The sequence below is a fragment of the Bison bison genome, unplaced genomic scaffold (assembly GCF_000754665.1).
Source record: "Bison bison bison isolate TAMUID 2011002044 unplaced genomic scaffold, Bison_UMD1.0 scf7180017864456, whole genome shotgun sequence".
Lineage (NCBI taxonomy): Eukaryota > Metazoa > Chordata > Mammalia > Artiodactyla > Bovidae > Bison > Bison bison.
This window is the reverse complement of record NW_011495018.1, coordinates 7,230,311-7,241,793: the sequence shown is the minus strand read 5'-3', so window position 1 is coordinate 7,241,793 and position 11,483 is coordinate 7,230,311. Positions and strand designations below refer to the sequence as shown.

Here is an 11,483-nt window from a genome sequence, read left to right as displayed (position 1 = left end):
CCTCCTTCCCTCGCTCACGGGGCGTGAGGGGGCGGAATAACTAACAGGCGGAGCCCCTCTGGGTGGGGGCCTTTGTTCATTTACTGGTTGGCAGACCCTTCCTGGGTGCCTGTGTGGCCCATGTGGACGGTCACCGGGGCAGGAAGCCTGGCCCTTCCTTCTAGGCAGCTCAGGTCAGCTGGTGCTCGGCCAGCATGGTGTGAGAGTTGGGGGCAGGGGGGCAAGTTCTGGGTGCTCAGAAAAGACAGCAGCTTCTACGGAGCATAGAGGTGGAGATGGGAACAGGAGGGTGAGGCTTTGAAGGATGAGTAGGAGTTTGTGGCTGGAGCAGGACCTGGCGATCATGCCTTTCTGGGACGTAGTGTGGACGGAGGTGCGGGAGAGCATGGACTGTCTGAAGAAGGTGGGCCCTGGACGCAGGGTGACTGAGAGGATACCCCATTAGGACAAACTTGTCTGCTCTGCTGAGGAGCTGTGCTGTGACGTGGGCAATAGGGAGCCACAGCAGAGTTTACCCAGGGAGAGGTGGGAGCTGGTGAGGAGAGAAAGGATCTGCACGGGTCCCCGGGCTCACACTCAACCAGAGACTCCTGGACACTGCCCCCACACAGGAACCTGGGAGGGCAGAGGCATCCACCTCCCCTCAGCCACGCAGCCACCTAGGGAACCTGCCTCTGCTTCCAACTTCGGAGAAGTACCTGAGGGCCACGCTCACATGGATGGCAGGGGCCGGGATCTAGCCTAATGCCCCTTCTTCTAGAAGCTTTCTTGATCCCCACATTCCATGCCACGCTAAGTCGCTTCAGTCATGTCTGACTCTTTGAGACCCTATGGACTATAGCCCGCTGGGCTCCTCTGTCCATGGGATTCTCCAGGCAAAAATACTGCAGTGAGTTGCCATGCCCTCCTCCAGGGGATATTCCTGACCCAGGGATCAAACCCGTGTCTCTTATGTCTCCTGCATTGCCAGGCGGATTACATATTGCCTCCCAAATTCCCTCAGACCCCACACCCTGTCCTTCCGTTCTCAGCCCTGGTCATGACTTTGAATGTGGGACTGGACCGTGGGCTCGGGGCGGGCAGAGGGCAAAGGCTGAGCAGCCAAAGCTGGCCTCCCCTCGAGGGCCCCCCGGGTGCAGGCAAGCTGCCAGGTGCTTCATTCTCAGTGACCCCACGCGCCAGACCACACGCCCACCTTACAGATGAGGAGACCGAGGCCGCGGGAAGTGAAGAGACACCGGCTGGGAAGAGAGCAGGGAGCCCGCCCTCCGCGGGCCTGGGGCGGCCCCACTCTGGAGGAGTTCGTTGGGGTGGAGGGCTGCTGCAGTCACAGCCCCCGTGGGGGCCCCAGCCGAGCCTCGGGGTACAGAGAGGGGCCTCTCCTAATCCCCCAGGGGAAGAGGGGCTCGGGGACTCCGGTGTCTGCTCCCCCACGCTTCTGTGTTCCGGTTCTCTTTCTTACCTTCCTCCCTCCATCTGTTGCTCTCGGCTCCCCACCCTGAGGGTCTCTCTGCCCCCTGCTGTCTCCCCCCTTCTCTCCTCTGTTTTCTCTCTCTCTCTCTCTGACTCAGTTTGTCTTTCCTCCATCCTCCTCTTTTCCCGGATATGTGCGTCCCTCTGTCTGCCGGTGGGTCTCTTCTCTGCTCCTATCTCAGTCCTCCCCTTCCCCGTCCTCCTGCCTCCCAGTCCTCCCCCCCTCAGTCCTCCCCCCCTCCAGTCCTCCCGCCTCTCAGTCCTCCCCTCCCAGTCCTCCCGCCTCTCGGTCCTCCCCCTCGCAGTCCTCCCGCCTCTCCATCCTCCCCTTCTCAGTCCTCCCCCTGTCAGTCCTCCCGCCTCACAGTCCTCCCCTTCTCAGTCCTCACCCCCTCAGTCTTCCCCCTCCCAATCCTCCCCCTCGTGGTCCTCCCGCCTCTCCGTCCTCCCCTTCTCAGTCCTCCCGGTCAGTCCTCCCGCCTTACAGTCCTCCCCTTTTCAGTCCTCACACCCTCAGTCTTGCCCCCTCCCAGTCCTCCTGCTTCCTCGTCCTCCCACCTCCCCAGCACGTCCAGCCCTGTCCGAGTAGGGCCTGCTCAAAGGCCAGGGGTGTCTCTCAGCCCCTTTGTCCATCACCCTCTGCTTCTGTTCCCACTGCCAAAGGGCATGTCTCTGCTGGGCTTCTTGGTTCAGCTTCTGTAGTGTGACCTCTTTGAGGCCCTGAGGATCACAGGTCACCAGCCGGCATGGCCTGTGGTCTTCTCCCGACCAGTTCGGCCAGGCATAGTGGCCTCGGGGGCCTCAGGGCGGGCGGGCCTGGACTGGGGGCCCCAGAGAGCCAGCTGCGGCTCACGGCAGCGTCACGTAATTACGACATGAAAGTCCACGATTTCCTCTGTGTGTTAGCAAACAGCGGCTGGCTGCTAATGCAATCCTTTCTTTTAATGGATTCTTGAATTCAAATGATATGTAATTAAGCATAATTAGCCGCGTACCCATCTCGGCTTGTACTGCATGCCACGTGGGGCCGCCTAGGATCTCATTAGGAGGCATCTTCTTTCACGGGCCGATTTCTGGTTCCCCCTCGGGGTGGAGTTGGTTCGACTGGACAGTGAACCTGGGCTGGGGGCTGGCGAAGGTCCGAGGTGGACAGTCCTGCGGCCAGCTGCCCCCAGCGAGGACGGGAGATGAAGACTGGGGGCGGGTGTTTGCTGGGAGAGGTTCCGCTCTGCTTTGAGGACGCCCTGCCGCCATCCCCCTCCCCCATCGCGGTGGAGAGAAAGGTCAGGGATCTGCCCTTGAGGGGCGCACAGAGAGGGCACAGGGGGTGTCAGCACCTGGGCGGGCATGGCCTGAAGACATCCCCCTCCCCCGACAGCCTCCTCCTTAGTGGGGGCTGGGCACCCCCACACATCGGTGAGCCGGGCCTCAGGGCCGCCCTCCGCGAGGGAAACCCGTAAGGGCGCTTCCACGCGGTGCAGAGCCGCAGCCTCGCGCACACAGGCTGAGCACGAGACGGGACATCCGCTCAGGTCCTGCCTGCCTGCCACGCCCCCCCCGGCCCCCACTGCAATGCCGCCGCCGCCCCCCCCAGCTCACTGTCTTCCCTGTACCTCGACGCCGATGGGTCTCCATCCATTCATGCCATCTGTCTGCCCCCCACCAGGCTCCCTGTCTGGCCTGCTCCCAGCAGCCTGCCACTGGCCATGATCTCCATGCCGAATCTGCCTCCGGGCCTGCCCCCTCCAACCGTGTGTGTCTCTGTGTGCCTCCCGTGAGCACCCCCCATCCAGAGGCTAGGGACTGCACGCTCGGAGGTGTGCCAGCTCACTGGTGGTCACCGGGTGGGTGAGGGGTGGAGCTGTGCTGTGCTCAGCGCAGCAAGGAGGAAACCGAGGCAGAGGGGCGGTTTGTTGTGGTGGGTCTGCTGCCGGTTCAGGCGTTCCGTCTCCATCTCTCAGGGCCTGGCTCCCTGTGCCCTGGGCCAGGCTGCTCCCATCTCAGGGGGAGCTGCCCAGAGAGGAGTCCCTCACCCGCCTGCTTCAAAAAGACCTGAGCGAGGGGGGCACCCCTCAGTATGTTCAGGGGAGGGGTTGTCTGCCCTCTAGGAGGGCCTGGGCAGAGAGCCCCGAGTTCCAAGGAGGAAGACCCTCCTACAGGAAGGGCTGTCCGCAGAGACCCTGGACCCACCAGGAGGCCATGAATGCCCCTCCCTGAGGGGATGGGAAGGGAGGGGCCCTGGAGGGCAGACGGCCAGAGCCGGTGGCACGAGAGCCTTTGCTGGGGAGGCCCAGGAGGCAGTGGCTTGAGGCTTGTGGGCCTGTGTTCTGCGTTCTCTTCTTTTCACAAAGTTTTAAATATGTAGAAACCATTCTTATCTCGAGTGCTGTACAAAAACAGGCTGCTGGTAGGGTTTGATCCGTGGGCCACAGAGAAGGACCGCCACGGTAGGAAACAGACACCTCTTCACGTGCGCTTGGGCTTCCCGGGTGGTCAAGAATCCACCTGCCAACGCGGGAGGCGCAGGAGACACGGGTTCAATCCCGGGGTCAGGAAGATCCCCTGGAGCAGGAAATGACAACCCACTCCAGTATTCTTGCCTGGACAATCCCCGTGGACAGAGGAGCCTGGCGGGCCACAGTCCACAGGGTCGCAGAGTCGGGACATGACTGAAGCAACTGAGCATGCACACACGGAACATGTGACTTTATATGAGACTTTTTAATGAAACTTTCACGGTAAAAACACCTCAAGTGTGACCCTACGTGTGTTTTACACTTGTCAAGTGCACTGAACGTGAACAGTGCGATGCTCTTTCCACCATGAACCACCCCCGCGATCACCACCTGGGCCAAGGTCTAGAACACTGCCACCCCACCCCCAGGAGGAAGCCGGCTTCTGGCCTCTGCCCAGGAGCCTGGCATCACCCACTCTGGAACTTGACATGAACAGGTCCTCTGGCCTGGATGCCTTGAGCCCAGCTTCTTCCACCCGCCGCGATGTCTGTGGGGGACAAAGGGCAGACCTGGCAGCCTGGGGGGCTCACCGTGGGTGGTGGTGGTGTTCCGCCTGGGGGGCTCACCATGGGTGGTGGTGTCCTGCCTGGGGGTAGCTGACCGTGGGTGGTGGTGGTGTCCCGGGCCGTCCAGGTGTGTGCACGTCCTACCCTGTTGATGGACATTTGTGCAGTTTCCACCTTTTTTTCTATTACGACCGAAGCCGCCAGAACATTCCAACACACGATTTTGGTGGACAGGCTGACGCCCTTTGGTTGTGTTGCCCGCCTAGAGGGGACTTGTGGCTCACAAATAGGTGCCAACACCGTTGTCCAGGGTGTGTGCCACCTACAACTTTTGACAGTTAACAAGCACGGATTTCAGCACCGACACGCGGTAATTTGGGTCTTAAATTCCCGTGTTCACTAGATGTTTGGATCTGGCAAGAGCAAAATAATAATCCCTTAAATACCTCCACTGACGCAAGAGTTGCTGATCCTGCGGGCAAGGGTGAGGGTCCTTGTGTGCTTGTCACTCTTGAGAAGACCAGGAGTGATGCCCAGTGCCTGCTGGCCCTGCCACCTGCAGGTGGCCTCTGCTTGGACTAGGCGCTGCCCACGGGGGCCTTCCTGGAGGGGTGGGAACATGTGTTCCCACGTGCCTCGAGGCTCTGGCACCCAGAATCGGGCCAGGAGTCAGAAGAACCGGGTCAGATCTGGGTCTGCCCTCCCTGCTGTGTGACCTCAATCAAGTCTCTGAACCTCTCTGATCCCCCATTTTCTCACCCGCTTCTACCCCGGGGACAGAAGGAGAAGAGGATGGGAGATGGGTGAGGGCCGTGCCTGGGGGGCAGCGGGGGTCACTGCAGCAGGCAGAGAAGTGGCCTCAGCCCGTACAAGAGGGTGGGCAAGTGAGCAGAGGTCCCGGGGAGGGGCACAGGGCAGAGTCAAAGGCGGGCCTCCTCAGTCATAAGGAGGATCCACACTTCCTGCTCCCACACCCCTGCCCCGCTCTCAGGCCTCAGCAGCCCTGGGCAGGAGGCCTCCAAGCCACTGGGCTGAAAGCTCTATGGAAGAAAATGTGCCTAGGACGCCCCTGACGGTCCAGAGGTTAGGACTTCGCGACGCCACTGTAGGGAGCACGGGTTCGATCCCTGGTCAGGGAGCTAGGATCCCACAAGCACACGGTAACTCACCGCCCCCTCCAGCCCCCGCAAAAGGCACCTTTGCTCAGTTCAGCTCAGGTCAGTCACTCAGTCGTGTCCGACTCTTTGCGACCCCATGGACTGCAGCATGCCAGGCCTCCCTGTCCATCACCAACTCCCTGAGCTTGCTCAAACTCATGTCCATTGAGTCGGTGATACCATCCAACCATCTCATCCTCTGTCCTCCCCTTCTCCTCCTGCCTTCAGTCTTTCCCAGCATCAGGGTCTTTTCCAATGAGCCAGCTCTTCGCATCAGGTAGCCAAAGTATTGGAGTTTCAGCTTCAACATCAGTCCTTCCAATGAATATTCAGGACTGATCTCCTTTAGGATGGACTGATTGGATCTCCTTGCAGTCCAAGGGACTCTCAAGAGTCTTCTCCAACACCACAGTTCAAAAGCATCAATTCTTTGGTGCTCAGCTTTCTTTATGGTCCAACTCTCACATCCATACATGACCACTGGAAAAACTATAGCTTTGACTAGACAGACCTTTGTTGGCAAAGTAATGTCTGCTTTTTAATGTGCTGTCTAGGTTGGTCATAAGTTTCCTTCCAAGGAGCAGTGCCTTTAATTCCACGGCCTTTGCTCAGGATGGCCATTTTAGGGTCAAGTGCTTTTTCAGTATCAAAACTTTCCAAAGGGGTAACCTGACTTTTAGGATGTTGTCAGAACCCACTTCAGCCACTTCTTCCCGGGGGCGTCCGAGGTGGTGGCCCCACTGCTGGGGTGGATGCGCTTTCATTGCTTGCCTGGGGCGTTTGGCTCAGACTTTGGGGTAATGCCAGCGGCAGCCCCTCAGTGTGGGCAGCTGCACCGGGGTATCCCCCTCACCCCTGCCATCAATCTCCAGCCCACGAGCAGTGGGGGTGGGGGGTGCCTTCCTGTCACCAGGGCCCCACACTCCAGTTGATAGCCCACCCTCTAGGCCACTCCCACAACTGTCAAGGCTCCAGGGGTCGTCCCCGGGAGCCCACCCTGAGCCCCTGCCCCCTCCTGGGACCAAGGCTGCAGCCCCATTAGTTCCCCTTCCCCTCTCACGTCTGCTGGGAGCCTGGCTCAGCCGCAGCCCCTGCACGGGGTCCCCTGCGGCCCCGCGGACACCCACCCTCATCGTGTGGCCTCACTGCCCTTGTTCTCCGTGTCCAGCGGGGCCTCGGGGAATAGAGGAGGGCACAGATGCAGGGTTTGGGTGGTCCTCGCCTCCCAGATCTCAGCCGGAGAGCAGCTTTGCGAGGAGCCTTCCTCTGCTGGGTGGTGCAGCCTCTGGGGGTACATGAGCCCCCCACCCACCCCGGGGTCTAGGTGGGAAACTCAGAGCAGGACGGAGCTCAGGGCCCCACTGTCCGGGGCGTGATGCTTCTGCTGGCAGCATGGATGGAGCAGGGGCCAGCGGCCACTCTGCCACGGGGCTCTGAGCAAGCTGCCCACAGGAGGGGCTCAGGGAGGAGTCCAGGCAGAGGGAGGCCTGGGTGCTTCTGAGTGGGGGTGGCCGGGACTGGGGCATGGGGAGGACAGGGACCGCACCAGCCAAGGCCAGCCCGGCCTGATGGGACGCAGAAGGGCCTGGAAACCTCCCGAGGGTGAGGCCGGGCCTGTGCTGGATGCTGGGAAGGCAGTGACCTCAGAGGGTCACCTAGGGGTTACTGACTGGCTAACCCTCCGTCCTGCCCTCCAGGCCCAGCGACGAGCACCACCCGGAAGTCAAGGCTGATGGATACGTGGACAACCTCGCAGAGGCCGTGGACCTGCTGCTGCAGCACGCGGACAAGTGACGGGCCTTCTGGGAGGGCCCCGCCTCCTGCCACCCTGCTCCGTGCCCAGACCACCCAGGGTGCTGCCCTCGGCCCTGGATAAGCAGGCAAGAGGGTGCCAGCCAGGCAGTTCTGGGCCCCTGAGCCACCAGTTCCTCCTCTGTCTCCCTCTACCGACCCTCTCCTCCCCTCACCCTCCCCAGACACATCTCCCAGCCTCCTGGGGGGAGTTTGATCCCCGCTGATGGCCCATCCCATCTGTTTGTCCCTCTGGAAGTCGAGAGGTGGGCAGACTTGTTGAACGCCCACACCCACCCTCCATTCACACCACGTCCTTTAAATGTGCTACCTGATGGAATCAGGCGTTTGCCCACTGTCTTTTAGTGAACAGTCCCTGCGCTTTAAGGAGGCACCTGGAGGAAGCGGGGGTCTCCCAGGCACCGTCCTTGTAGGCAGAGCTGAGCCAGCCTCCCCGGGACAGCCCAGCGGCTCCGGCCCCCACCTGGTGTCAGAGTGGGCACTCAGCACTCCCCGTGCACCTCCCAAACCATGCAGCCCCTCTCCCCATCCCATCCCCTCTGGAGCCAAAACAGAATGGCTCCCAGGGCCACTCTGCCGTGCTTCAGCGTGAGAACTCTAACCTCTGGATGCCAGGTTGTGGATGGAGGGTACCTGCTAGAGCCTAAACTGTAGACTTGTCACCCCCAGGAAATTAATGGTGAAATAAACTCCGCCCTGACCTGCAGTGACTCATGCTCTAACTGCTCGGGGGCTGGGAGGACCGTCCCTGATCCCACCCTGGACTTGAACCCCTACACGTCAGAGGGCCCGCGCCCCGAGACACCTCACCTGCCTCAAGCCCTTCATTCAGCAGAGGGGGGGACACTGAGGCCCCATGGGGACCAGGTGGACAGGGCAAGCATGGGCCCCCGCTCAGGGTGGTGAGCTGCAGGCTTTCTGAATTCACCCACTGCCCCGGTTTCAGGTTTCAGAATCAGTCAGCAGGTCGGATAACTTGATTGCTCTGTTTCTCCCCAAATCCACCCAGAAGCCACTGACAGATCTTGGGAGACTTCTCATAAAAGAACTCATGAGTCCTCCAGAACAGGACTCCCATGAAACAAAGGCAGGTGATGATAAAACGTTCTGCCTGAATCCGAGTCCCCTGGCCTGTTAAATCAGGATTAGAAAGATGGTGCTGGGTCTTCTCATGGAAATGAGAGGTAACTGGTTAGGCTCATGGTGTTGGCTTGCAATGGAGGCAGGGCGTTTGGCCTATCAGCTGGAAAATAGGCAGATGCCCTGCCCCTGGAGGGGGTCCCCTAATCCCAGCTCTTTAGGCGATGAGCTGGGTGCTGTAGGCAGGCACGAGGTGGCTGCAATTCACCGGGGCTCGGAGGGTGACTGTGAGGGAGCAGGCCCGCAGCCTCCCATTTGGCTTGTTCCCTTTTTTCATCTTGCCCTTTTCGTGGGCCACCCTTGCCCGCTGTCCTCGGCAGGGGCCTGCAGCCAGGGTAATGGGGCTCTGGAGGAAGGTGGCTGGTGGTTCCCGCTGCCCAGGAGTGGGATGCAGAGGGTGTCAGAGGAACAGCAGGCGCAGACCCCTGCTTTGGGCAGAGAACATACCACCTCCTGCCCCAAGCTGTGGGTTCAGCGAAGTGGACACTGTTACCTCCCACTTTTACAGGTAAGGAAACTGAGGTGCTCGAATCAAAGTCCGACTCTGCATCCCAGGCCCTTTCCGGTCCTTTCCACAATCCTTCCATGGGGGTGGCCTGTGGTGGACCCGGTGGCTGTGACTTCCCAGGCGAGGGGCGCCCTGACGTCCTCCCCCTGGAGATGTAGTGTCTTTCAGGATGGAGGTCCAGCCCTACTCTGGGGGCACCGTGTGCCGCCTGAGCCTCAGCCACTTTGTGTGTGTGCTCAGTTGCTCACTCGTAGTGCCCAACTCTTTGCAACCCCTGGACTTTGCAACCCCAGGCTCCTCTGTCCATGGGATTCTCCAGGCAAGAATACTGGAGTGGGTTGCCATTCCCTTCTCCAGAGGATCTTCCTGACCCAGGGATTGAACCCAGGTCTCCCACATTGCAGGCAGATTCTTTACCAGCTGAGCCACCAGTGAAGTCCAAGACCCTGATGCTGGGAAAGTTTAAGGGCAGGAGGAGAAGGGGACGACAGAGGACGAGATGGTTGGATGGCATCACCGACTCAGTGGACGTGAGTTTGAGTAAGCTCTGGGAGTTGGTGATGGACAGGGAGGCCTGGCGTGCTGCAGTCCATGGGATTGCAAAGAGTTGGACATGACTGAGTGTCTGACTCAGTCATGAACTGAATAGACAGTAAAGAATCTACCTGCAATGCAGGAAACCCAAGTTCCATCCCTGGGTCAGGAAGATCCCCTGGAGTCAGAAATGGCAACCCACTCCAGTATTCTTGCCTGGGAAATCCCATGGACAGAGGAGCCTGGTAGGCTACAGTCCATGGGGTCGCAAACAGTTAGACACGACTGAGCAATTAACACATAAGATGATAAAAGCAACATGTGTCACTGTAGGAACATCAACAGAAAAGTTCAGACAGGAACCAGAGCCTCTTGGAGTCTGACCGCTGTTAACATTTGGGTGCATTTCCTTCCACATCGCTCCACGTGAAGATAAATGTTTGAACAGTTGGGATTGCACCGTACGTGGAGGGTGGTCCTGGGGTTTTTTTGGGTGTTGATTCTTTCACTTAAGCCCGAGGAGTGTTACAAGCCCTGTCTGCACGTGAGGAGGCTGCTCAGAGGCAGCCTACGTCCTGGTGGCCCACGGATGGTGCCCCTGTTGGCTGCGGGTGGCCCTCAGTTGGGCCGGACCCAACGGCAGAGCATTTGAGCTGCAAGCCCCAGAGCTTGTGCTTGAGGCAGTGTCCCCTGCTGCCCCTGGCCCTGGTGAGGCACCAAGGGGGCTGCTGAGCTGGGATGTGCTGAAACCAGATCCGAGCCCTGCCATGGATGTAGCCTGAGGAGGGTGAGTAAGGAGCTATTAGGGCTGTAGCCATCCAGGGCCACTCTGGGGGAGCCTCCTCTGCCAGTCATGGGGAGCATGAGGCAGGGTCTCTGGGCCCCTGGCCTTGGGGCTAACAAGGCTGCCAGGGGAGGGCATGGGGCTCCTCCCACCCCCAGCCTTGCCTCACCTGCTTCGTGAACTGCACGTTCATGGGCCTGTTTGAAAAAGGAAGAGCTGCTAAACAGAAAACAAGGAGAGTCTGGGTGGGGTGCTCTGGTGGCTCATTCCCAGGGTTGGGGGGCGTCCTTAGGACCTAAGACATCTCTAGCCATAGCCTCTGTGGTCAGAGGACGTGGGCCAACCCTGGCTTCTTAGAAATTACACAAGCCTCCGTAAATTTGTCCCCAAGGCTGCAAGCATCATGGTCTCCTGAGCTTGGTGAGCAAAGGGTCCGTGACTTGGGGGCCAGGCACAGGAGCCCACTCTGGGCTGAGCTGTGTGCACTGCTGACCCCTTGGCACGAGCGGTGCAGACCTGAGCTGTGCGTCCTCTGCGGGGCAGGGAGGGCCCAGCCTGTGTCGTCTCCCGGGGTACCCTGGTGGGCAGGTGGCCCTGCACCCGGCAGGACTTTCAGGCCAGGCCCTCTATAGCGTCAGGGCCGCGTGGCCCGGCCTGGGTGCTGAGCTGACATGCTCATGACAGCTCTGTGACAAGCAGGTCCCTCAGTGCTCCTAACTTGGGGATTACAGCAGGGTGCGGTCCCTGGCTCCTGGCTGGAGTGAGGAGCAGAAGTCCTCCGCCCAGAACACACACGCGCTCTAATGACTGCCCCGGAGCTGGGGACCCCCCGGATCACAGCTGTGGCCATGGCCAGCCCTCCCGTCAGTCGCTCACAGCCTCCTGCACCGGAAGATTTTGAGAGCACTCAGCTCTCCCCCCACTTTACAGATCTGACCCTGGGGCTTGGAGGGGACAGAAAGGCCCCAGGCTCTGCCTGTGCCAGCCCAGAGCACAGGTGCAACCCTCCGATCCGTCACCCCCAACCCCCCAACAGAAAGCACACAGCCGGCT

The 11,483-nt window shown here is 60.3% G+C and overlaps 1 protein-coding gene across 1 annotated transcript in view; it reads left to right on the top strand.

Moving 5' to 3' along the window:
* The window catches only part of LHPP (phospholysine phosphohistidine inorganic pyrophosphate phosphatase), a 113,772-nt gene extending 105,602 nt beyond the window's left edge, over positions 1-8,170 (top strand). The window contains exon 8 of the mRNA XM_010859572.1: positions 7,350-8,170. Coding sequence (XP_010857874.1) covers positions 7,350-7,446 — 97 coding nt within the window. The 3' untranslated portion in view covers positions 7,447-8,170. The remainder of the gene's footprint in view (positions 1-7,349) is intronic.
* The last annotated feature ends 3,313 nt before the right edge of the window (positions 8,171-11,483 follow it).